General features: G+C 43.9%; 1 protein-coding gene across 4 annotated transcripts; it reads right to left on the bottom strand.

Annotated features, from left to right (window-relative positions):
- Positions 1-973: 973 nt before the first annotated feature.
- Positions 974-27,586, bottom strand: CALCOCO2 (calcium binding and coiled-coil domain 2). Of its 4 annotated transcripts, none has more exons than XM_081109723.1 (15): positions 27,397-27,586; positions 21,139-21,327; positions 16,537-16,639; positions 16,250-16,383; positions 15,336-15,461; positions 12,190-12,278; positions 11,731-11,800; positions 11,447-11,569; positions 11,056-11,142; positions 10,343-10,465; positions 9,972-10,058; positions 7,206-7,301; positions 4,802-4,937; positions 3,290-3,318; positions 974-2,809 (listed from the first exon to the last, which is right to left on the bottom strand). In XM_081109723.1, the coding sequence occupies exons 2-15, from the start codon at positions 21,316-21,318 to the stop codon at positions 2,633-2,635; spliced, it is 1,560 nt and encodes a 519-aa protein (XP_080965849.1). In that variant the 5' UTR covers positions 21,319-21,327; positions 27,397-27,586; the 3' UTR covers positions 974-2,632. The 4 variants fall into 4 exon arrangements, with proteins under 4 accessions (XP_080965849.1, XP_080965850.1, XP_080965851.1 ...); XM_081109724.1 differs by having other exon boundaries at positions 27,545-27,579; XM_081109725.1 differs by having other exon boundaries at positions 27,458-27,528.
- Between the last annotated feature and the right edge of the window lie 189 nt (positions 27,587-27,775).

Genomic DNA, 27,775 nt, shown 5'->3' on the forward strand with positions numbered 1-27,775 from the left:
TGAAGGGCTCCTGCTGCTGTTGACAATCACAGTAACCCCCAGGGTGGTGGCAGGGGCAAAGTGGTGGGTATTTCACCAGAAAATGGTATTCAGTGATTTGGATTCTGTGCACGACTGCTCCTCTCCACTCACGTGTTTCATTAAGAGCTGACGAGTACAAAATAAATGGAACTGCAGTTCTTCATTGGAGCTGTCAGGAAGGAAGGGTCTCTGCTAGAGAAATGGCATCATTTCCCCATTATGTCTATCCTAGAGTTAGTCTTTTTAAAATGTATTTTTAATTGATTTTTTAGAGAGAGGAAGAGGGAGAAACATCGATGCCAGAGCATAACATTGGTTGGCTGCCTCCTGCATACCCTCTGCTGGGGATCGAGCCCAAACCTGGGCATGTGCACTGACCAGGAATTGAACTGGCAACCTTTCAGTGCACGGACAATGTTCAACCAACTGAGCCACACCGGCCAGAGCTCTAGGATTAATCTTAATGTCACATCTGATTCTAGGAAGGGAGAGGGAGAGATAGAGACATCAATGATGAGAGAGAATTATTGCTTGGCTGCCTCCTGCACGCCCCCCATGGGGGATTGACCCACAACCCAGGCATGTGCCCTGACGGGGAATTGAACTGTGACCTCCTGGTTCATAGGTCGATGCTCAACTGCTGAGCCACATCTGATTCTTAAAGGGCAAAAGGCTTATGAGTCCAAGAGACATTTTACTGAAACGATGATCCAGAAGTGGTAGTATAGTTCCATCTTCATTTTATCAACGGAGAAATAAAGGCAAAGAGCCGTGACTGGGGCAATATAGTTCGTCTAAGGCAGGGGTGGGCAAACTTTTTGACTCGAGGGCCACAATGGGTTCTTAAACTGGACCGGAGGGCCGGAACAAAAGCATGGATGGAGTGTTTGTGTGAACTAATATAAATTCAAAGTAAACATCATTACATAAAAGGGTATGGTCTTTTTTTTTTTAGTTTTATTCATTTCAAACGGGCCGGATCCGGCCCACGGGCCATAGTTTGCCCACAGCTGGTCTAAGGCATAACTCCAATCAGGATATAAACAGAAGGAATGCAGCTATAGTTAGTTCAACCTTATCCAGGAAATCATGTTTCACATTATTCAAAACTTTTTGCAAAGGTCTGTATAGTGACCTGCTGGTTGACTACCTGGGAGTCATTTTTACTTGTTCAGTGCCTAAGGGGAGAGAAAATGGAACTACTTATTTTTTATTTTTATTTTTTTAGTATTTTTACTGATTTCAAAGAGGAAGGGAGTGAGAGATAGAAACACCAATGATGAGAATCATGGATCAGCTGCCTCCTGCATGCCCCCTACTGGGGATCCATCCCACAACCTGGGCATGTGCTGTGACAGGGCATCGAACCCAGGACCCTTACGTCCGTAGGTTGACGCTATATCCACTGAGCCAAACTGGCCAGGGCATGGAACTACTTTCTTATAGTTCAATTAGTCTGGATGGAGGGAAGTGAACTTAGTTCACACAAGTACCAAATTCCATACTGCCCCCTTTCAAAAAAATGCATGAAAAGTTAGAGCAAGAAATCAGGGTTCTAGATTTGTCAAACTAAGGTAATGTTTCATCACTTCCTCTCCACCTCAAGATAAATGCCAGGAAACTCTTCTGTTGACTAGTTAATACAGGTGAAGAGAAATTATTGGTGAGGTTCATAATTCCCACAATTCTTTTGATTACGCTTTTCCCATAAGATTAAAAATAAGACGATAAACTCAAGGTTTAAAATGCCAAAGTCCCTGAAAAAGAGGACTAGTTTATTTTTAGTATTAAAGAGGTTAACATTAGTTCTCATTATTCTGACTCATCCATAATGAAAGTCACCAGCTTAGAAAGTTGCAAACCCATACAGTTTCTAACAACTCCCACTACTGTTAATGACTCACAACAATAAACGTTATGTGCGTAGGAAAGATCAAAGAGTAGAAAATGCCAATCAGAGGTATCCAGAGAGAAAGAAAGTTTTCTGTGACTGCAATAGTATTTCATGTCCACGGTTCTGGAATAAGGCGCTTCTATTAGGAGCTGAGAAATCAAGATGAGAAACCTTTGGTATCCCAGCTGGATGCCTGAGTTCTCTGCCAGGCCATTTTTGGCCAGCCTAATGCAATTGGTTGGAGAAAGAGGCCTGAAGAAGAGCAGGAAGAAGTGCTCAACTTCTCATCAATCTCCAGCCCCAAGGATAGGACTGAAGACGGAGTACAAATATACTCAAGGCTTGACCTTGAATGGCTGTGGACAACCTCGAAAACGAACCACTTTATATTTGAGTCAAACCTGTTCTGAATAGCCAGGTTGCTTCTATTCCAGGGCCCTTGTACTGGAGATCCTGGGAAAAATGGGCATCATAGGTGAGAGGCTGGCATAGCTAGCGTTCTGTGATTTAAAAGGTCATAACCCACACAGATGGAAGTAACAGCCCTTAACACTATCCTGTAGATTATCGACATGATTCTACCTTTCAGGCAGCAGGACTGAGTAAATCCTTAATGATTTCAGGTTAGGCAGGATCTTGTGTCATAACTCACAGCAGAAGCTATAGGTTCTACTCTATAAAATCTATGTACAGTATAGATCCAGGAGGCGGGGCCACTCAGAGAGTGTGGCAGAACACATGGTCTTCAAAGATTTGCTTTTCGTTTGCCGAGAAGCTCTTGTCACAAATCGGACAATCCAAAGACAGAGTCTCCATGGGCGGCTGCTGCGAGATGTGATCGAAAACGTCATCAGCAAGGTTTGATTTGCAGGTGGGACATTTCTTGATGGTGCGCTGGGAGGAAGAACAAAGGGATCAGTGAAAATGCAGGCTGCATGTGGCGGAGGCCGTGTCTACCTTATTTCCCACTCTATCCTCAGCATCTGGCATAAGGCTTGGCACATGGTAGGTGCTCAAGGTCACGTCTGGAGAGGCTCCCTGGGGCCTTCTCAACCCCAGGGCTGAAAGGTCCGAACGTTGCCGAAGCAGTCAAACAGCTTCCAGCCGGAAGGGGCCCGGGACATACCTTGTTTGGCTAGCTGCCTACTTCACACCTCCTTCCTCATCTTGTACTAAACCCAGCTCACAATAGAGACCTTGAGCCGGATGTTGGTGGATAAACTGTGCCTCCTTCTCCCACCTCAACAGGCTGCAGCTGACTTCAGGAGTTATCAACATGACCCAGTTTCCCTGTGGTTCTCCCATGAACTGGAGCAGAAAGGGGCATTTTCTCAAGGATTGGATGTGGTCAATCTCATGATTCAAAATACTTACCAGGCTGGGGGCAGAGCTTTCTTGGATGCCTGAGGGTCATAAAAAAGATTTCATTCAATGAGAAAATATCACCCCCAGATCCCTACCCCAGCACTTGTGTTCTAGCAGCTGTTTTTTGTAGCCCCCATATTTCCCTTTCTCCCACTGCCTCTGTCTATCTCCTTTATAAACCGTTTACTTCTGATAGAGGTCAATAGGGGGGAATGAAAAAATCATGCAGAGGCCCTGTATATTACATAATCAGAAAAAAACCCCATCTAGTTTCAGTGGGTGGAAAATGAGATTTTTATAAAAACAGTAACAATTTAACAAGGAAACAGTCTGAGAATAGATTTTAAGACTGAATTTTAAGACTGAATTTGGCTGGTTTGGCTCAGTGGATGGAGCGCTGGCCTGCGGACTGAAGGGTCCCAGGTTCAATTCCGGTCAAGGGCATATGCCTTGGTTGTGAGCATGTCCTCGGTGGGAAGTGTGCAGGAGGCAGCTGATCAATGTTTCTAACTCCCTATCCCTCTCCCTTTCTCTCTGTAAAAAATCAATAAAATATATATTAAAAAAAAAAGAAAGACTGAATCCATGTAGATATTTTTCAAATAAAGTACTTACAAATATTTAAAAGGAAAAATAAACGCGTACCCCTGCCTGTTGCAAAGATCTGATTGTGACTCTTGAGAACCTGACCACTTTAAACTGCCCAGAAAATGAGGTCTCAGGTCACTTTTGAAGACAAGAGAGGGACGTTCCCTGTTTGCTAAGAACACCTGACCCCTGGTCCATGTGAGACAAGAGAGGCTGTCACCCCCACTTCCTGTCATCCACACCCCCAAGGGTCTCTGTGGAGCACACGCCTGCTGCCCTTGGTCAGGCCATCGGGTGGCTGACGTAATGCTCGTTTCTGGGTGGCACTGCCCGCCTCTTGTGCTTCCATTTCCAAATCTTAATTAGGCTCCTCAGCTCTGTATGTGTATATCTGCTACACAGAGACAGGTCCCCGATTTATGTATTGGGAATATAGCCACGGGACTCAATTTGTGTCTGCTGCTTCTAGGCGAGTGATCTGATTTGTGTCTTCTAGATTCAGATTTATTTCTCAATTAACACCTCTCGCCTGGCAATCTTTCTACTGGGTCCTCAGCTTCTGCCCAGCAAGTCTTAACAATGAGACTGGACTTCATTAGCATCTCAGACACACAAAAACTGAGTGGGGCCGAAACCGGTTTGGCTCAGTGGATAGAGCGTCGGCCTGCGGACTGAGGGGTCCCAGGTTCGGTTCCGGTCAAGGGCATGTACCTGGGTTGCGGGCACATCCCCGATGGGGGATGTGCAGGAGGCAGCTGATCGATGTTTCTCTCTCATCGATGTTTCTAACTCTCTCTATCTCTCTCCCTTCCTCTCTGTGAAAAATCAATAAAATATATTAAAAAAAAAAAAAAAAAAAAAAAAAAAAAAAACTGAGTGGGGGAAAGGGATGGAGGCAGGGATCTTTCAGCTCCCATGGCAAAGTTGTCTTACCAAAATATGGGTTTCCAAAGACAAGTCCTGGGTTTTGTCCTGCACCTCCTTGATCTGAAGTAGGCACTTGAAATGGCAGAGAGTCAAAATCCAGACCCATGTAACTCATCAATCTGAAGTTATCCCTCTTCAAAAGCTAAGGATAGAAGATTTAGAGCAACATGTTGAAAGACAACAACAAAGAATGGCCTCAACGAACTGGCAAAAGGGTGCCCATTACAGGTAGTTCTTAATAAACAATGTGGTACTGAAGAGCCGTGGAAATGATAAACCAGATTCTTGAGAAGGGGAAGCAGCAGCCTCCGGGGCTCTGAAGATCTGAGTTCTTAAGATCTGAATCTAAAAGCATACCAAGTTGTGTTTAGATTAACATAAAAAAGAATTTAAAATCTCTAAACACATACATACTGAAGGAGGCACAAAAGTTGTATGGATATATGAGGCTGGCAGGAGCTATGTTAAGACTGAAATTGTTGTACATTGAGAGCAAAATGCTTCTTTTTAGTCTCTTTTCTAGAACAATTTTCTTACACAATGTAAATATTAATCTGATATATTTTTCCCTTCTTTATGTTTTATCCCATCCAATGGATACCCCAACAGAGAGAGTGAGAGGGAGGGAGGTAAGAGGGAGGGAAGGGATGAGAGAGAAAGAAAGAGAATAAGGTACAAGGGGGACAGAGAGCATTAGAAGCTCTTTAAAAAGAAAATTAGTAAACTGCTCCATAACATCTCAAGAGGACTTTACTATAGCTCTTAACAAAGCTTCCAAATATCAGACCTTTTCCTTCTTGTGCTAAATTGTGTGCACACTCCCTCCCTACCCCCGCCTGGTCCCATTGGACTATTCCAGGAAAACAAGGACTTCAAAGTCACAGTGTATTTGTCTAAATGAAGAGGTTGAGAATGACAGGGCCAGAAAGAGACCCCAAAGGGCTTTTACAATATGGAAACACCCTGGAATAAATAGTAAAATCAAAAGTAGAAATAATTGCTTGGAGGCATAGCCCAGAAGGGTCACAGAGAGGGTAGAGGTTGGGAACTGCTGGAGGTGTAGACCCAGAGGGAGTGGCCAGAATGCATGGACACCCACTCCTCGATGCTAGTCAAGGCATGAGAATGGCTTCAAGTGCAACCACTTCATTTGCTGTGATCATCCTCAATCAATCAACCAATCAATCACTCAATCAATAATAACTTGTGTTTAACACACAGCAGAAAATACCGGTTGGATGAATGAATGAACGGATGAAGGGATGAATGAATGCACAGTGTTTATTAGGAGCCTACCATGGATGTAGGACTGGTACAGACCACCACTTCTGCTCCTGGTTTGGCAGCAGAGAGAAAAAAAAAAGTTGTGCTGAAGGAAAGGGGTTCCTCACTAGCATAAAAGTGACACAGGGTATTACTCTCCAAAGACGACACTTACAATCACGCTGAAGATAAAACCAAAAATACTAAACTAAGTCAGATCATCGTCAAAGCTGTTTCTTTCAGGTTGACTGCTGCCATGCCAAACAAGTTTGTTATAGAACAGAAAGAGGATTTTGTGGTAGATCAGGAAACCAGATTAAATTTACTTTGTTTAGGAGCATGTGCCTCCCCCACTGTTCCAGAATGGGCTCTTTTATTTAACTTATTTATTTATATTTATTTTTCATTTATATACTAGAGGCCTGGTGCACGAAAATTTGTGCACTGCTGGGGGGGGGGGCATCCCCTCAACCCAGCCTGCCCCCTCTCACAGTCTGGGAGCCCTCAGGGGATGTCCTACTGACAGCTTAGGCCCGCTCCCCGTAAGCTGCAATTTGGCCTCCCTCTGCAGAAGGCGACTGGCCAATCAGGGGAAGGCGACGCCCTCATCATGCCTCTGCTGCTGCCACTGCTGGCCGCTGCAGCTGCCCGAGCCTTGGCCCTAGCAGCCACCACAGCTTGCCTAAGCCTTGGGCCCCCACAGCGGCAGCCGTGCCATCTGCGGCTTGCCTGAGCCTCAGGCAGCCGCTGTGGCTTTGTCCGGAAGATGTCTGCTCTAAATAGCATATTACCCTTTTATTAGTATAGATATGTATTATTATTTATATATATTTATATTTACTTTTTAATCTTCACCTGAGGATATATTGATTTTTTAGAGAGTGGAAGGGGTAGGGGAAAGAGAGAGAGAGAAAGAGAGAGAGAGAGAAAGAGAGAGAGGGAGGGATCAAATTAAGAGACACATCTATTGGTTGCTTCCTGCCCGAGCCTGGGATTGACTGGGAATCGAACCCACAACCCTCAGGTCCCCAGGCTGATGGGCAACCAGCAGGGCTATTTAACTTTTTATTTTATTACCATACCTTTGGTTCACCCTGCTCCTTCCCCTTAAAATCTTGGAGTTTTCTACCCTCATTTACATACTCACATCATTTTCTCCTTCCAATCTCTCTTTCTCTCTCTGCAGAACAATACATATCATCTTGTTCTCACTCAGCCTTTTTGACAGGTCAAAGTTCTCGTCCTATCAATAATTAAAAAAAAAAAATTAGGATTAGGATCATATATGATAATCTGGATCCACGGTGGGGTGAAACACGATCACAGAGGTTCTAGCTTTACAAAGTGTTGGGACCGAGGTGGGGGAGGGTGGAGTAGGGAGGAGTGGTACTACAGAGCAGATCTAACTAACAGAAAAGTAACTTAAAATGCCCGAAGGCCTGGGCGAGCGTCCAGGTGCCAGTTTCTTCTGGTTTGTAAGTGACCAAAGAGAGAAACAGTTTGGGGAAAACCTCAATACTGACTTATCAGAGTTAGGGATAAATGCAGCCTTGTTTAACCCCACCCAACGATGGAAGCAATCATCTTTGTCTGAATAAACATCTCAGTCAATGCAGCCTGTAGTTTTTAGGGCTAGGTTGGGATGACTCCCTCCCATGTGAAAACAGGCATCTGGACTCAAGTTACAGTGAGGAAGAGAGAATCTGAGCAGGATTTATTCAAGGCTACCAGGAACCCACACTGGGATGCTGGGCTTGATGTTGACTTGACTAGTTTCATGAATCCCAAACTCCTAGGCATGCTTCAGAGCTTTCCACCTCCTATCTACACACATCCACATTCCCAAACCTCACAAAAACACTTAAGCCAATCCTACTAATTGTGGAGTTTTTTCCTAAGATTTTTTATTTGAATGCTGGTGCTCAAACTGCTGTGCGCTTCTAGCCAACCCTGAGGTAGTAACACTAGAGGCTCTCCGGTGATCTGCTGACTGCGGGCCCCTGGCTTCCCATCCCCATTGGCTCCTGCTGGCTCTTCCAGTCCTGCTTCACGTCCTCAAAGAGCAGACGTAAGGAAGGGCTCTCTGAATCTGCTCAGAAATCTGCTCAATGGTTACAAAACTCCTCCCTGAGGCCTATGGTTGAGCTGGGGCCTGTACTTCCAGGGATTCCCAGGCTAGTTTCTGGACACACACTCCATCCCTCCTCTCTTTAGCAGAAAGATAAATTTCTCTCCTTAACAAGGGTCTACAACCCTCTGGGCTTGTCTAAGAACCACAAACATTCGCATCCCTTGCTTCCTGGGCCCCTTGTCTCTGTCACCTACCAGCGCAGCAGCCCTGAGTTGCCTGATCTGTTTGTGGAGTCACTGACTCTCTTTGTACTTCTCTAAGAAACAGGCTTTCCCGGCCTCTACCTTTGCCCTTAGCAAGTCCATCTCTTGTACTAACTGCTCTTCCACTGTTGTTTTCTTGTCCTAGGCCCCTGGAGTGTAAGAGACAGAGTCCTAATAGGTAGGGGCCTTTGGATGCTTTAGGATAAAGAATTGGTATCAGCTGGGGAGTCCCTGGATCTTGCAAAATATTCCATAAAAACCGAGAAAACCCATAGCTGCCACAAGAAGGTCAAATCTTTGGATGGCTCTAGGTTATTTAAAACAGTAATTTCTTTGCTATATTAGAGGTCACAAACCCAAATATGTAATATAATTGAATGAAGGAGTTGAATGCAATGAAACAGTGAAGACAGCAGACAAATGGAGAACACATGCTCTATCTACTAGTAAAGGGTGCAGCAGCTACGCAGCTCCAGATATGGACTCAATGTGTCCAGATCCTCTAATTTTTCAATGGAAGCTGAAATACAATTTTTAATGGGAAAGATTCCCATTTTTAAGTATTAGTAACTAACTCAATTAAAAAAAAAATACCATCTGGGCCAAATAAAACATTTCTGTTAGCTAAACTTAACCTATGAACTGGTGATTTACAAACTTTGTTCTACTCTTTATTAGGCTAACATATACAGTATCTTATATAGTAGTAGGTACTCAATAACTGATTGGACAATGACTCACTGACTGAATGAATGATACATATATAATGAGTTATAATCCCAGTAGTTGGACAGGCTCCAGACATCAGGATTTCTCATGTTCTTACATCAATTCAGAAAATGGGGCTCCTAGGCACCTGTCATCATCATGAGGCCTTTTTTCCAATAATATATTATAGAAAATTATTAGTCAATTAGGCTAGCATTACCATTTTACTGTAGCTCAGAATAATTTATAATGACAACTGACAATATTATATCAACTGTAACAAAATTTTTGACTGCTGTAATATTTTCCAATCATAGAGCTCAACTTTATAATCATTTGTCTGCCTGCACAATAGCTCTTTAAGAAGGGAATTCCTGCCCGGCTGGCATGGCTCAGTGGTTGAGCGTTGACCTATGAACCAGGAGGTCACTTTTCAATTCCCAGTCAAGGCACAAGCCCAGGCTGATGGACTTGATCCCCAGTGTGGGGTGTGCAGGAGGCAGCCATTCAATGATTCTCTCTCATCATTGATGTTTCTAACACTCTCTACCTCTCTTCTCTCTGAAATCAATAAAAATATATTTTAAAAAAGAAAAGAAGAGAATTCCTAGCACAAGGCTCTATTTACTACAACCTATCATAAAGTTTACCTTCCAATATTCTTTTATCATTCATCACACATTAAAATACCTACCTCTCCTAAACATTTTGTACATAGCAAATTCTCTATCCTTCTGGGTAGAATGCAACATGTCCAGAGGTAAGTGCTATTCTCCTCTTTGCTTATTTATCCTGTCCATCACCTGAGTGTAGACCTATCCCTTCCTTTTTGTAGGCTCCCTCCCATGTAGCCATCCAAAGATAGACATGCCGTTAACTCCTGCTCTTTCTTTGTTGCAATAGCTTCTTGTTTCTTCAGCTCCTCCACTGTCTTCTCTAGCTTCTGCTGGTGCTTCCTCTGCACAAAAACAGATTTCAGGACCATCGTTAGAAACACACACGCACGCACACACACACACGCACTGGGGAAGGGCCTGCCCAGCTAATGAGCAAGAAGGTTGCAGAGAAAGAAGCAAGCCTTCTCTTATTAGTTTCTGAGAACAGCCATGAGATACCTCTTTCAGATGGCTTCCTCTGAGACCTCCCCCAGAGCCAGTGATATCCAGGTATATGATAAAGAAAGAACAATGTATATATTTTCTCCTCAATGACAAAAAATTATATATTTTCCCATGACTCTACCTGTTCCTTTAAACTGAGAAAGAGCTGGCCATTTTCCTTTTTCAGACATTCCAACTGCTCTGTCTTATCTAGAGCTTCCTGAACAAGCTTCTCTATTTCTTTCTCTTGAGTTGACAGCTGTGCCTAAAGCAAAAGAAGTAAATACAACAGATATAAAGAAGGAAAGCTAACCAGGAACAACGCTTTTCAATGTGAAAAACATAAAGAAATGTGTGTTCCTCCCGGCCGGTGTGGCTCAGTGGCTGAGCATTGACTTATGAACCAGGAGGTCACTTTTCAATTCCCAGTCAGGGCACAAGCCCAGGTTGGCAGACTTGATCCCCAGTGCGGGGTGTGCAGGAGGCAGCCATTCAATGATTCTTTCTCATCATTGATGTTTCTAACACTCTCTACCTCTCCCTTCCTCTCTGAAATCAATAAAAATATATTTTAAAAAAGAAGGAAATTCCTAGCTCAAGGCTCTATTTACTACAACCTGTCATAAAGTTTACCTTCCAATATTCTTTTATCATTCATCACACATTAAAATACCTACCTCTCCTAAACATTTTGTACATAGCAAATTCTCTATCCTTCTGGGTAGAATGCAACATGTCCAGAGGTAAGTGCTATTCTCCTCTTTGCTTATTTATCCTGTCCATCACCTAAGCGTAGACCCTATCCCTTCCTTTTTGTAGGCTCCCTCCCATGTAGCCATCCAAAGATAGACATGCCGTTAACTCCTGCTCTTTCTTTGTTGCAATAGATTCTTGTTGCTTCAGCTCCTCCACTGTCTTCTCTAGCTTCTGCTGGTGCTTCCTCTGCACAAAAACAGATTTCAGGACCATTGTTAGAAACACACACACACACACACGCACGCACGCACGCACGCACGCACGCACGCACTGGGGAAGGGCCTGCACAGCTAATGAGCAAGCAGGATGCAGAGAAAGAAGCAAGCCTTCTCTTATTAGTTTCTGAGAACAACCATGAGATAACTCTTTCAGATGGCTTCCTCTGAGACCTCCCCCAGAGCCAGTGATATCCAGGTATATGATAAAGAAAGAACAATGTATGTATTTTCTCCTCAATGACAAAAAATTATATATTTTCCCATGACTCTACCTGTTCCTTTAAACTGAGAAAGAGCTGGCCATTTTCCTTTTTCAGACATTCCAACTGCTCTGTCTTATCTTGAGCTTCCTGAACAAGCTTCTCCATTTCTTTCTCTTGAGTTGACAGCTGTGCCTAAAGCAAAAGTAGTAAATACAACAAAGATATAAAGAAGGAAAGCTAACCAGAAACATTATTCAAAACTTTTTAATGTGCAAAATATAAAGAAATGTGTGTTCCTCCCGGCCGATGTGGCTCAGTGGCTGAGCGCTGGACAAAGGTTTGCCGTGGCCTACCTGAAGCTGATCCACTCTGACTCCCATCTTCTCGTTTTCTGAGGACAGCTTCTGGTTTTGTTCTTTCAGTCTGCGGAGGTAGAGATGACTATGTGAAATATATGCTGATGCCTGCTGGCTCCCCCAGGCCTTAAATGATTTAAGGCTGCCTTGGCCCTAAGCCTCCAGATTTATTTTAAAATCCATTAGTCTCTCCTTCAGTCCTGTTTTGGCTTCCTGACCTCAAAGTGCAGGTATTCAATACTTCACGTTAATACGTGAATTTAGGTCATTTCTCCTTACCATTCTGACACAAAGTTCTCTAACCTAGAACCAAAGAGATCATGACTCCAAGGGGAGAACCACACCCTCAATGCCATAATAGGAAGACTGTAGTCTAACAAATTCTAGAAATCTAATCTGACCCTCCTAAGGGTGCCTATCAGACGGCAGTTCCTCACATGCAAGGGTCACACTCACTGCAGCAGCTCTGTCTCCCAAATGTCCTTCTGCTCTTCCACTTTCTGTTCCAGCTTCTTGTTGATGCTCTTTAAGGTTTCTAGCTCCTCCTATAGAGTGAAATGTCAAAGGCACAAACCATTTCTTAGACAGTTTTAATATCTCAGGCAGCCAACAAATATCTATTGAGCACGTATTACATGTCAGACATAGCATGGCATAACAGTGAATAAAATATCCAAGTAAAGGGGTTTCTCATCTTCAAATATTCCTAATACGTTCTTTCCACATTAAAAATGTATCTACCTTAATTTCTCTTCCACTAGAGCATATATTTGCCCATTAATTCATTAAACAAATATTTAATAAGCGCCTACTGCACACCAGACACTGTCTGGCATTGCAGACACAGCAGTGGATAAAATAATGTTGCTTTTCTCCTAGAAATGCACTGTTCAATAAATTCAGAAAGCCACATATGTAATTAAAAAGTGTTAGTAGCCACATTAAAAAGAGTAAAAAGAAACATGAAATTAATTTAACCGCTAGTAAATTTAACACAATATATCTAAAATATTGTTTTAATATGTAAACAATAAAAGGAATTTTACACTTTTTTCAGACAACGTCTTCAAAATCCGGAATATATTTTAGGCTTACAGCATATCACAACCTGCCACATTTCACATGGGGCTAGTGGCCACCATATTCGTCCTATGTGCCTTCTGAACTGAATCAATTCTTGTGTATAAATAACAACTATTTGTTTTTAGCTCTAAGGTGGGAAACATTTTTAGTTTACAGGAGTGTTCTCAACCTGTGGGTCGTGACCCCTTTGGCGGTCCAATGACCCTTTCACAGGGGTCGTCTAAGACCATCCTGCATATCAGATACTTACATTACGATTAATAACAGTAGCAACATTACAGTTATGAAGTAGCAACAAAAATAATTTTATGGTTGGGTCACAACATGAGGAACTGTATTTAAAGAGCCAGAAGGTTGAGAACCATTGGTTTATAGACGTCTAAAAAGTCATTTCTTTTTTCTTCTGTTTAACAAATTGTAGTTAAGCCCTAGTCGGTTTGGCTCAGTGGATAGAGTGTTGGCCTCAGACTGAAGGGTCCTGGGGTCCTATTCTGGTCAAGGGCACATGCCCAGGTTGTGGGCTTGATCCCCAGGAGGCAGCCAATCAACAATTCTCTCTCATTATTGATGTTTCTCTCTCTCTCTACCTCTCCCTTCCTCTCTGAAATCAATAAATATATATTTTAAAAAATTGTAGTAAAATATACATAGCATAAAATTTACTATCTTAACCATTCTGAGCACACAGCCCAGTGACATTAAGAACATCCACACTGTTGTGCAACCATCACGCCATCCACCCACAGGACTCTTTTCATCTTGCAGGACTGAAGCTCTGAATCCATTAAACACTAACTCCCCATTTCCTCCTCCCCCAGCTCCTGGCAACCACCATTCCACTTTCTGTCTCTATGATGCCGACTACTCTAGGTACCTCATATAAGTGGAATCATATGGTATCCATCTCTCTGTGTCTGACCCACTTTTCCCAGCATAATGTCCTCAAGGTTCACCCACGCTGCAGTATGTACCAGAGTTTCCTTTCCTTTTAAAGCTGGACAACATTTCATTGTATGTACATGCCACGACACGTCTCGTCTAGCCATCTAGCTGTCACCAGATACCTGGGCTGCTTTTACCCTTTGGCCATTGCAAAAAATGCTGACATGGGTACTAGTATCTCTGTGAAAAAACAGGGAGGGAAACTGAGGCTCATCAGAGATGTTAAGAAATTTCTTCTGGCTCATCAAACAATAAATGGGAGAACCAGCCTGTTGACTCCAAAGACAAGGTTCCTAACCATTGTATGATCCTGTCTCCAAAAACATAAAAAAAAATCTGAGTGCAAATCCCAGCTCGTTCCAAAGCCACAAAATATGACATTGACATTGAGCAAGTCACTTACCTCTCAGAGCTGTGAGGCTGTTTTAAGAATTAAGTGATGTGCTTAATTATAGTGCCAGGCACAGAGCAGGTACTCATGAATAAATATTGGCTTTTGCTATCTTTATAATAACCAGTAGCAAGTATGCAGGAGAGCGAATCCAAGAACCCAGACCCTCTGATTTCTTGGCTAGAATCTGGTAGATAGGCTGTAAGGCTCCTGGCCAGATGCTGTTCTTGACAGCCGAGTTGTGAGTTATACCTATGTCACCTTTAATAGATATATCTTTTTTATTTTTATTTTTAAAATATATTTTTTATTGATTTTAGAGAGGAAGGGAGAGGGAGATAAAAACATCAATGATGAGAATCATAAATCAGCTGCCTCCTGCACGCCCTCTTCTGGGGATCGAGCCCACATCTTGGGTATGTGCCCTGACTGGGAATCAAATTGTGACCTTCTGGTTCATAGATCAACACTCGACCATTGAGCCACACTGACCAGGCTAGTTTACAGCCTTTAGAGAAAACTTCTACTTCAGCTTCTAGCATTATCAACTCTCATTCACCATCCGCTGATTTGAAAAGAAGTTACAAAGAGTTTAGATAACCCACAACCTTACTTTATTACTGCTTCTCTCTGGATATCCACATTCTAGCTCATCAAAGCAAATTATTTCTAACTAGAGGCCTGATGCCAAGAAATTTGTGCAAGGGTAGGCCCTCGCAGCCCCAGCTGCCTTGGCCCTCGTAGCTGCCTTAGCCCTCGCAGCCCTGGCTTCGTCTGGAAGGTCGTCTGGAAGGTCGTGTGGACGGTAATTCCGCTGTTTGGCCATTTGGTCAATTTGCATATTACACTTTTATTATTATAGATTATAAACAGGCACTGAAAAGAAGTAGTCAGACTGCATGGGTTTGAATCCTGGCTCCATCACTTATTAGCTGTATAAGAGATTACTTAATTCCCCTAAGCCTTAGGTAACTCATCTATAAAGTTGGGGTAATAACAGTACATATTCCAAAAGTTTGCCATGAAGTTTAAATAAAATGATCCACATAAAATGTTTAACACTATGCCTATTCAAAGATATTAGTGTAAGGGAGTGAGATCACAAGCAAAGCAGAAAATGGTGCTGGCCTGGCTAAGAGGCACCATCCAATTCCATACTCCAGTCACCGTTAGCCAACAGCCGTACCTGCTGTTTTTGGAGCGCAGCCTGCATGTCTGAGTTCTGCTTCTGGAGGCTGACACAGCTGTCCTTCAGCTCCTGGTTTTCTTTGCGAAGCTCATTGTTGCTTTGCTCAATCTCTTCCACCTCACCCTATGAAAGAGCATTCTATGAACTATTTGACCCTTTGTAGCTCAATGGATATTCAAATCCTTGTAGCAGAAAATTCCCATATCCTGGGACAGAGAAAGTATGAATGACTCCCACTCACTATAGTGACATTTCTGTACCCCAAATGGGAGCAGCCCCTCAATATGTAAGGAAGACGGTAATAGATGTGTGTCTGTATAAATTGCAGTACTTAGCCTGCCATTACCGAGAAGAAAGAGAAACAAAATTAAGGCCATATAAAGTGAAAAGGGGGAATGACAGAAGAATGTAGACTCTTCTCTTAGTATTGCTTGTCTCTCTTATGGACCTAGCTCTTTGAGGCCGCCGACAGTGTTTTGATTCTACATTGCATCCCTAGTGCTACCATTGTACTAGATGGACAGGAGATGTCCTGTTAAGTAAGTGAATCTAATACTCATACATGACAGGCTCTGTGTAGAACTGAGAGATCCAAGAAGAAGAGTTAGTGCATCTCTCCTCAAAGGAGCTTATCAATTTACTGTGGTGATAAGGTGTGCGGTGGGAAAAATTAAGGAAATAACTGAATGCCAACTGAGCTACACTCGTTTTAGAGAAAGGAGAAATCCCTTGTTATGATTCTTGCTAACGTTCCTAAGTCATTCTGAAGTGGGTCTGAGTGAGTATTGTACAAATTCTTCTCAATAGTATCTGTTAGACAGTCATTAAAGGCTTTTTGACTCAAATCCCTCCCTATCCTAGAATTACTACTCTTATTGGTGGGAAGGGATAGAGGTGAGTTATTTATAGACCTGAGTGGTAACAACCAGGATGTCCTCCTCGTTTTCTGGGCGGAACTGGAAAGGGATACTTGCTCCCCGGACCAAACCATCCTGATCCACATAGCAGAACTGGTAATACTCATCATCCTTGGGCAGGTAATAAGCTGAGAACACAATATTATTTGTAATCCAAAGTCAGGTCTATTCAGAAAACTAAAAATCGGGAAGTCTTTTATCTGCTCCAGAAAGCCAAGATCAATGAAATAAATTAGTCTTGGCTACTGTTTTCAACACCTTTTACCCCCTATTTTTCTCACCTTTGAATTGGACTTCCTGCTGTTTGGCTGATATGTTGTTTGGGTCAACGGGCAAAGTAACCCACATGAAGGTGTAATACTCACGGGTTGTCTTCCATCCCACCTGCAATGACAAGAGGCTCCAGTCAGCATCTGGAAGTGCTCAGGGGGAAATCCTTATTTGGGCTATGTCTTCTCAAAGTGTGCTTACCTTTTATTTATGTTGAAAAGACAACAGAATGAGTGGACAAAATCCACTTACCATGAATCAAATCTTGTTTTTTGACCTACGACAACCATATACAGTAAAATGTCTGATACAGCTAAAAATGGGCACACACACAGAGTCCAAAATACCTGTCTTAGAAGGGAACAAGAACTGATAACTCAACGTCCAGGACCAGAGTTCCAAAACCTGTGTCTCCAAGTCAGACACAGAACTGGGAGTGATGGGAAGAAGTTCTGCGATTGTGAGCCTGGATCTTGCCATTGTCTTACAAAGGTTCTGGGAACTTCATCAGAAAGCACTTTTGATCTGCCCTCTCCCTTAGTTTGCCCTTTCCTGTGTCCAGATCAGTCTTATCACTTATACCAACATGGTTACACTACTGCATTTTTAAAAAATATATATTTTTTGAATAATTTGCATGTTGGGGATGGAGGAGGAGGAGGCTTCTTAGATTACAAGGCACCACATAGCCGAGTCCAGGCTATAGAGTTTGCATTTCTTTGGTGTTTTTCTTTTTATTTATTTATTTATTTAAAATATATATATTTTATTGATTTTTTACAGAGAGGAAGGGAGAGGGATAGAGAGTTAGAAACATCAATAAGAGAGAAACATCGATCAGCTGCCTCCTGCACACTCCCCACTGGGGATGTGCCCACAACCAAGGTACATGCCCTTGACTGGAATCGAACCTGGGACCCTTGAGTCCGCAGGCCGATGCTCTATCCACTGAGCTAAACCAGTTAGGGCTGGTGTTTTTCTTAAGGCATGTTTAATGAAGCCTTTTTGGTGCTGAAAAGAATAACAATCTGATATTATAAAGGCCTCTTCTAGGTATTGAATGCAGTAAGTCATAAGATAGAAGAATTCTGTAAAATATGCCTCAGAGCAGACAGCTGGCTATGTGGAAAATATTCTCACTAAATGTGAAGAGGAGTACAAGATGGCTCAAATTGTATCTCGAAGATAAGAGGACACCAGGGAATAGAAAGGGAGCCATTGCGTCTCCAAGGGGAGAACGCTCGGCAAATGAGAAGCAAAATTACATTTACTGCCATATTTTGACCCTGCCTGAGCCCAGTGGGAAGAAAAAGAACGGAGAATAAATTCCATTTTTCTATATTAAGGAATCGGAGCAGGGTTGAAAAGGCCACACTGAAAGCTCATCAGAACATACTAGGCATGTTTTAGTGTCTCATTAATACACACCCCATCGCTGTAAGCATCTCACAGCCACTGCAGTATGTGGCGGAGCAGGAAGCAGGAATTTTATGGAGTCTTCATTCACTTCCTGTAGTTTCTTAATGTACTGTGACCAAAATATCATCAGGAAGAGCCTAAGAATTACTGCCGCCTTGGAACAAGAAAACAGCTTTTAGCTACCTGCGATTTCTGACCCTGGCTCCTCCACCTGGGTAGTCCTGGTCCCAGCCTGCTTCTCGTGGCGTGGTATTTCCCCTCTGAAACCTTGGAGGCATTTACATGCTCAGGTAAAGGAGAGTATGGAGCTCAGGACTAGACACTGAAGGTAGGGAAGCTGACTCCCACTCAATTTAAGCTCAATCACTGGTGGCAGCTTTTGCTATGTTGAGAAGACGTAGCATACTGCACATTCAAAAACATTTCATGAATGCCTACTTGGTGCCAGGAAGCACTTGGTGATGTGGACGTGAGGGATATGATTAAGAACATAGTGAAAAGCCTGGCCGGTGTGGCTCAGTGGTTGAGAGTTGACCTTGAACCAGGAGGTCACGGTTCGATTCCCAGTCCGGGCACATGCCCGGGTTGCAGGCTCGATCCCCAGGGTGGGGTGTGCAGGAGACAGCCGATCAATGATTCTTTCTCATTATTGATGTTTCTATCTCTCTCTCCCTCTCCCTTTCTCTCTGAAATCCATAAAAATATATTTTAAAAAACACACTGAAAGAACACTGGGAGAGCTTTAGAAGTGAGACAAAAAGGACAAAAGTTTAGAGTTGACGTTTAATTCTCTAATTTACCATTTGTTGTTCAAAGGAAGAGAGGAGGAGCAGCAGAGGTTTGGATGTCAAACAAATTTTCTTTACCCCTTACTCATTGGGGGATCTTGGGAAAGTATTATCGGTGCACAAGAGATAATCTGACTTATCTCGGGGGCTACTGTGCTGTGAGGATTAAGTTAGAACACACACACACAACCTCATCAAAGGCCTAGCACACTGTGTATTCTCAAAAAGTTTGCATTCTTTATTAGTCTTAAAACTTTCAGGCTTCAGGGTAGGTGTTCAAATAAATAGGTTTATGGACATGAACATCAGAGACCTTTCTTTGGATTGACCATTTCCTTATGGAGGCATGGCAATACCTCTGGAATGCATGAAGCATTCCAAATGCAGATGCATTTCAAAAAATGTCTTTAAACATGTCTTTTTAAAAAGCTTGACTTTCATTTGGTTTATGGGCAAGTCTTCACTGGAAGTTGCTAAGTGCTTGGGGAATACAACCAGTCTAAGCTGAACAGAAACATAACAAAAAAGTTACAGATTACACTATGAACTCTAATAAGTACTTTTTGAATCCTCCTCTTTTTTATTATCTACTAGAGGCCTGGTGCACAACTTGGGGGGCGGTCCCCTCAGCCCAGCCTGTGCCCTTTAGCAGTCCGGGAGCCCTTGGGGGATGTCCGACTAATGGCTTAGGCCTGCTCCCTGAGCCACAGCCAGACATCCTTAGCGCTGCCGCGGAGGATCCCGCCACCACTACTGCGCTCGCCAGCCATCAGCCCGGCTTGTGGCTGAGTGGTGCTCCCCCTGTGGGAGCGCACTGACCACCAGGGGGCAGCTCCTGCGTTGAGTGTCTGCCCCCTGATGGTCAGTGTGCGTCACAGTGACTGGTTGCCATTTGGTCGATTTGCATATTACCCTTTTATTATATAGGATATCTGCACTGTCCAATATGATAGCCAGTAGCCACACAAGGCTATTTAATTTTGAGTTAGTTAAATAACATTTAATATCCAGTTACTCGGCCACACTAGCCACATTTTATTTATTTATTTTCTTGCTGTTTCTTTTGTCTCTCTTTTTAAAATTTTTTATTGATTTCAGAGAGGAAGAAAAAGGGAGAGATAGATAGAAACATCAATGATGAAAGAGAATCATTGATCGGCTGCCTCCTGCATGCCCCCTACTGGGGATTGAGCCTGCAACCCGAGCATGTGCCCTTGACTGGAATTGAACCCGGGACCCTTCAGTCTGCAGGCCGACACTCTATCCACTGAGCCAAACCAGCCAGGGCCACATTAGCCACATTTTAAATGCTCAATAGCCACATGTGGCTAGAGACTACTGGACTGGACAACGAAGGTATAGCTCCATTGTAGTAAGTTCTACCTCACCTGTGGGAAGGATAAAACAACTATCATCTTCTTTACAAAATAGGAAACACTCTGGTGTGTCAGGTTTCTGTGTTAGGACATCTTTTAGTCTAATGTTTCAGCCTCCTGCAGTCTGCGGAGCTGTCACGTGTCCCTCTAGTTGTCTGTCGCTGCCTTGAAACACCAGCTGCCCTGGCTCCAGCAAATAGCTTGGAATTTCAAACAATTAAGGAAAAGTTAGTTAGTGGGGGATGTAAATAAGCACCAGCTCCTTCACAGTGTGGTCAAGAATGTGTGAGTTCAGGATGAACGACAATGGCAAACAAGCACATGACATACTGAGGTGTCAAAACAAAGGTCACAGACGTTGGAACTCAGCAGTGTAAATTACTTAAATGTGACCTTTACTTCCCGTCTCTGGAAATAGGAAGGTTTGTCATTATGATGTGTGTGTGTGTGACAGATAAAGACACAGATGAGGGGAGAAGCCGAGATAGAGAGCAGGTTGGCTCTAATAAAGAAGTCCCATTTCTGTACTTGAACTGACAGGGTCATCAGGCATTAGAAGAGGCCACTGAGGGAGCTCATAAACCTGCTGCCCTGGGAACTCTTCCCAAAGAAGACAGACACACTTACGCAGGAACACACTTAGATGCAGGGTGCCAAACCAGGCAACTTCTCAGCATCCTTTCCAGATTTGCAATACTCATATTAAAACAAATTAGACACTCTACTAAGTAAGAAAAGAAAGCTTAAAGTCACAGAAATGATGTAAGGGAACAATCATCCCTGTCAAGTCACAGATGAACATTCCAAAACAGGATAATTTTAAAAAATGTACGTTTGGTCTTTGAAAGCACAATATAACCTTATTTTGGCTTGGGTCCCAAGGCAGATGTTGGTGTGTTAAGGGGGAACTGCTGGGGGGCTTAGTTCAGGACTTTAACATTGGCCAGATAACATGCAAACTGCTTGTAACACACAGTAAAGAAGATTCACCTCTAGTTCCCAGTAACTTGGTACTAAAGTAACTACTTACTCTAAAGATTCCAATCCAATCCTTTCGACGGGGAGTGAAATGCTCGGTGAGGGTGTAATAGCATGTGACATCCCCTCCAGGCACATAGAACTTCTCCACACTGTTAAAGATGACCTGAGAGAAGTGACAGTGGTCCAGCAAGACAGCTGATGTGGGCGGGTCTCCTACTGTCTCCTCCATGGCGGGGTCCTGTTATGAGATATGGGATAGAATACGGCTCAGAGGGAGTTGTCTGAAATGGTGGCGATTTCTGGGCTCTCGTCCAGGGAACATTCTGTTAGAGACAAGTCGGAAAAGCAAAAAGCAGCCTGACTAGTACTGAAACCATACAACCTGCTTTTGGTTTCACTTTGAGCCACTTTGCATTCATAACTTCCTTTCCTGTAAGACAGTGGTTCTCAACCTTCCTAATGCTGCGACCCTTTAATACAGTTCCTCATGTTGTGGTGACCCCCAATTTCATTGTTACAAATTGAACATAATTAAAGCATCGTGATTAATCACAAAAACAATATGTAATTATATATGTGTTTTCCGATGGTCTTAGGCAACCCCTGTGAAAGGGTCGTTCAACCCCCAAAGGGGACGCGACCCACAGGTTGAGAACCGCTGCTGTAAGAATTTTCTGAGATCTTTGACCTCTTCACCACAGGCACCACCATGCTCACATGCCCTTGTTTTCTGCTCAGAGCTAGTTTGTTCACCTTCTTCTAAATGCCTTAAATAAGTGAGGCGGCCCGGAGGAAAGTAGCTTGAGCTGGGGACTGGAAGATATCGATTCTAGATTTTTCATCTCAATAAGCTCTGTGACTTTCGGAATACCAATTTCTCTAGATTTCAACTTCTCCATTCAATTCCATTTACTATCCTATGATCACCAGGCCCTTCCATATATGAAGGCACTCCTCTAGGAACTGGGGATGGGTTCAGGGAGGAAGATAGGGATGAGAGAAGGAGACCGTTTGACATGTGATGGTGACAAGCATGGGTTCTGTGCTCAGAATGGTGGAGTTCAAATTCCAGCTTCACCACCAATGATATGCGTGACCTTGGGCAATTTACTTAATCACTGGGCTCTATGCCTGTTTCCTTAATCTGTAAAATGGGGCTAATCATATCTATCTCATTCGGTTTTTCGTAGCATGAACTGAAATAATGTAGTGTCCAGTCCCTAAATCAGTACTTGCCATAGAGTAGGCACTTCACACCAAGTAGACATGTTGAATGACAGAATAAAGTACTTAGCATAGAGTTTGTATAAAAAAAGGGTTTAGCAGATGTTAGTGAATGACTACTGTTGCGGGTGTTTTTCCCCCCTTCTGACACAGTGTTTGCCCTCACAATGAGCCCCAACCCAATGTGGAAGTTAGACAAGTAAACAAGTGACAGCCAATGGATGAGTTAAGTGCAAAATCTCTTAAATTCAAAAGGAGAAGTGATGCGACTGGTTAGGAAGACGAAGGGAAGTTTCAGGGAGTGAGAAGAATCCTAGGTAAAACCCTCAAGGAAGATCAGGATTTTGATAAATGGCTTTGAGGTGAGGACATACCAGGCATGAAACAGCATGCAAAAAAGCAAAGAAACAGAAAAATGCAGCCCACGTTTGGAGGACAGCAAGCGAGTTTGGATCCCTATCTATAAAATGGAGATAATAAAGTTTATTAAATAAACTTTCTAGGTCACAGTACAGATAAAATGTGATCAAGGATGGGAAACAATTTGGGAGGTAAAAGCAGCACATAAAAGAAACACACACAGTCTTCTGAATTGCTGAGACTTGATATTTCTTAACCCTTAAAAGCTACATGTCCTGACTTCTAAATGCCTCCCTGGACTAACATGTAGTGAATCCATGATTTGCAACCCAGAATTTTACCGGGAAATGAAAACAATATTGCATCTCTACACAGCCGATGAAGAAAGAGCTGTGCATTGCAAACATTATATGACACCTTACAAGTTCAGCTGTTGGAACATGTTGGAAGATTGTATACACGCATACACACAATTTAAAATAAGTAAGTACAATAATAAAAAAAAGACCGTCGTTCTTCTAGCCCGTCCCCACTTTACTTCTCCTGGTTTTATTTTGAACCCTAAGCAACCAGGCCAGTTTTTTCACAGAAAAGCCACTGAACTATCTGTTCTTGGGATTGAGATTAAAAAAAAAAAAAAAAAAAAGTATTGGCTTTCTGGTTTGTGACACAGTTTAACCACATCCTCAAACCTCAAACCTCAGATCAGTTTTTCTAAGGAAGAGAGAGATCGTGTTGCAGTCTAGGTCAGGACTTGTTCCTCGTGATAAGCTAGTTGCCCCCATGAGCTCCTAGATGAGGGAGGGCGGGAAGTTTTCTCAGCCTTCAGGCCCTTCTCTTCCCTAGTGGTCTCCAGTCAGACGGGCCAGCATATCCCCTGTCATGTAAAATGACTTAATCTGTCTTTTGACTATGGATCTGAACAGTCAGGTAAGAGGGACTTCAGGACCTCAATGTACCCAAGTACCATATTCGCTGTTCTTTTTCTTCACAACATAAAGCCTAGCTTGTAGTGACTGCTAATTGAGTACTCATTGTATAAATAAATGAATAAGATATATGCATGTAGTATAAGCATAACCAATGGACACAAGACACTGGGGGGGTGGGGAGGGCATGTGCCGGCGGGTAGGGGAGGCCGGGGGAAGGTCAATGGGGAAAAAAAGGAGACATATGTACTACTATTTGTAATACTTTAAACAATAATAAAAAAAGATATATGCATGTAATTCATCAAAAAATGAAAGGTGGTGAATGGTGGTGGGACTTTTTCTTTAAGTCCTGCTCTTACTTTGTTGGATACCCTTGGAGGAGCTGCTGTTTCCCAGCTTTCTCTTTTCTAAAATAGGGGAAGGAGATGATAATCTCCAAGTGCTTCATCAATTTTTGGTATGGCTGGTTCAGCTGGTAGAGCTGGTTCAAGTGGCATGGTGCCAAAAACACAGAAGGCACAGATTTGATTTCCTGAAGGACCCATAAAATTTACACTCCATTACCCACCTTCCACACATTCAAATTCTCGCAAGCTGCTTTGCAAATGGATGCTACTGTGAAAGACAAGACCAGCTAATGGTATGGGGGCTGGGTACAGCCTCTCTTTCCTTACTAGAAAAACAATCTATACAGTAGCTCATGAACAGAAGGTCACTGATGAAAGGTCAGCATATATGTTCAAAACGACATGGAAGAGCTCATGTCAAAACCTGAGAGCAGCCCAGCTGCTGTGGCTCAGTGGTTGAGGGTTGGCCTATGAACCAGGAGGTCATGGTTCAATTCCCGGTCAGGGCAGATGCTCGTGTTTCGGGCTCGATCCACGGTAGGGGGCATGCAGGAGGCAGCCGATCAATGATTCTCTCTCATCAATGATGTTTCTCTCTCTCTTACCCTGCCTCTCCCTTCCTCTCTGAAATAAATAATCTTTTTTTTAAAAAAAGCTTGAGTGCATAGCCAATGGATACTTTCGTATCTTTCATCTGAAAATCTAATCATCTATCTGGAAAAGTCAAGAGTCTTGGTTCCTTGCTTATAAAAATGTAAGATTCCATAAAGTTACCCATTTCAGTGATCCCACCTTCCCAGAAGGACCCAGCAGGCACCCAAGGGCACTCTGGGTTTTTGGAACGCAATCATTCTTTTTTTTTTTTTTTTAAGTGGTTTTTTAAAAATATATTTTATTGATTTTTTACAGAGAGGAAGGGAGAGGAATAGAGAGTTAGAAACATCGATCAGCTGCCTCCTGCACACCCCCCACTGGGGATGTGCCCACAACCAAGGTACATGCCCTTGACCAGAACCAAACCTGGGACCCTTCAGTCCGCAGGCCAACGCTCTATCCACTGAGCCAAACCGGTCAGGGCAGAACGCAATCATTCTTAAAATAAAAACTATCCTCTGCCAAGACTGTGCAAGGGGTTGAGGAGGCAGGGAGGGCAGAAAACAGCAGTGGCTTCCCTTGTCTGCCTCTTACCAAAGCCGAGGATGGAAAAGGCCATGGGCAAGCCGAGAGCATGACCCTGCCAATCTAAGCTGGGCCAGTGACGATACCTCATTTGAGTTTTCCTGGAAGGAAGATATCAACTGATGTTTAAGGTCAGAGACCCTAATAGCCTTTCCTCCCTCCCAGTGATAAAATTCCCCGGGGAAAGCAAACCCACATTAATTTAATTTCTTCATCCTTCTGCTTACTTAACTTTCCAAATGATTAGCAACTAGAAAATGGATGAACTAACTGGAGTCCCACTCGTGGCCCAGGAAGAGATGCTTTCACAGAAATACCCTTAGAGAACACACTGGATTTGTAGATGGCATGAGTCAGTGAGCAAAAACAAAGACACAGTCATTGGTCCTCAAATTATTAAGCCACTTACTGTAATTCAAACTTTCCAAGTTCATTATAGTTCCTCACCTAGAGTCTTTCAGGGTGCCTTAGAAAGGCTTTAAATGGTGCTCATTAACAACTGACTGGATTGGCTGCCCAGCTCCTTCTCAGCGGGCCCGCATCCCACATCCCATACCACCAGTGCCAGCAGTACGAGGGAAGAACAGAAAAATAGTTCTTGGACAGAAGATGCAGGCAACCATGAGAAACGGTGAAAAGCTCAAAGCTGTCTACGAAATCTCCATTTTACTCTACTGAGATTTTACACTTTTCCCCTTAAAGGGGTGACCATGCTGAAGTGACAAGAGATAGTGTTTGGAGTGTAGTGGAAATGGGACCAGGCTAGGAGCCGGGGCTCCTGGGTTCCTGTCTTAGTTCTGCCACTAACGAGCTCTGAGATCCTGGCCAAGTCACACTACCTCCTTTGAGGCCTCATCAATAAAATGCACAGATCAGGCTAGAAGATTTCCAAGAAACCTTGCAGCTACAATGATGATCCTAATCAGTGGTCAGCAAACTCATCAATCAACAGAGCCAGGAATCACTAGACTTCCGCCCGCGGGAGGGGTGGGATGCTGTGACGTCAGTACAACAATCGAAATTTCTTTTGAGAGCCAAATTTTTTAAACGTAAACTATATAGGTAGGTACACTGTTATTAACTTAATTAGGGTGCTCCTAAGGCTTAGGAAGAGCCACACTCAAGGGGCCAAAGAGCCGCATGTGGCTCGCGAGCCGCAGTTTGCCGACCACGGGTCTAGGAAAATAAGGAAGCATGGCATTATTTCGATAAGCACTGCCAAATTTCTTTAAAGAGCCCCAGATGTACTATCTGACTTGAAAGATAATACAGCCTGTTAGTGCTACGGAACTCTTACTGACCGCCTTTCTCGGGGTCCTTTCCACTCCACAGCTGTCATATCTGCTGAAGGGTAGAGTTTCAGGCAGAGGCCTTCTGAAAAGTCGCCCGGGTATTCTTTAACCATGTGCTCTACAACTATCTACGAAGACCTGCTGCTTTAAACGGGTTTTGCAATAGTGCAGACAAGTTATAATATGCAGCAGCCCTCGAATAACGTGGTTTTGTTCAACACCACGGAGTCCTCATGCTGATAAGACGCTGTAGGAACTTCACTCTCGTTTGTATCAATTGGCCTCTGGTAAAACTGGCTTGCCTGTAGGACGTCTGGCTTAAAGTCGCAGAACGCTGGGACAGGGCTAAGTGAGGATTTACCGTGCAGCCTCTGTATTATTCTATTCCGCTCCGCCACTTGTTGGCTGGCATCAGGAGCAAGGATCCAAGTGATAAAAAAAAAAGAAAGTCCGCATGCAAGGTTGAATTACAACGTGAGTGGAAACGATTCGCCCCCAAGCTGAAGCGGCCTGGAGGGGGCAGCGGGCGGGGCTATGGGAGATGGACAGTAAAGAAGCGGGTCACTCCACTCCCGCTCCTTCTCGGATGCCTGGAACACCTCCTCCGGTTACAGAGGCCTCCCCTGAAGGAAAGGGGGTTCGGGGACCAAGCCTCGCCCGAGACGGGGGAAAAGGAGGCCCACAGAGAAAGCAGGGTGCTTAAGTGACTGCGCAGGGCCCCGCCTCCGCCTCCACCCAAACGACGGAGATGCCAAGGGCTAGGATTCGGGAATCACTAGACTTCCGCCCGCGGGAGGGGTGGGATGCTGTGACGTCAGGACCCGGAGTCCCGTCAGAGGGACCCCTTCTGCCCACGGAGCCCCCCAGCCGGCCGCCACCACCGAGGCCCTGCCCTGCTCGGGAGAAAACTGCCCTCCGCCCCCCGAGGCCGCGGAGAGCGCTCCAGGGGCCCCCTGACGCCGCTCGCACTCACTGTCTCCCTGGGAAGGTGGAAGGAGGTGGAAACCGAAACCGGTGGCACCTTTACCACTCACGGTACTTCCTCGGGGCTGCAAGTCCGCTTGTAGGGGACGCGAGGGCCCAGCTGGCACCAGTTGCCCCCCTTCACTCCAGGGACTCACCAGGGGTAGCAGCCGGCGGCGACGCAACAGGACCGGGTAGGGGAGAGGGGCGGAGCCAAGAACCCCAGGGCGCGCTGATCCCGTCCGACCCCGCCCACAAGTCACATGGGTCACAAGCCCCGCCCCCACTCTTCGCTTGCTGGGACTTGTAGTGTTCAGATGACTGGGCTCCAGCGGATCCTCAGGGATCTCATTCTACGGAGCTTATTTCTTCCTCTAAAACAGCGGTTC

This window comes from Myotis nattereri (genome assembly GCF_964212035.1).
Source record: "Myotis nattereri genome assembly, chromosome: 16".
Lineage (NCBI taxonomy): Eukaryota > Metazoa > Chordata > Mammalia > Chiroptera > Vespertilionidae > Myotis > Myotis nattereri.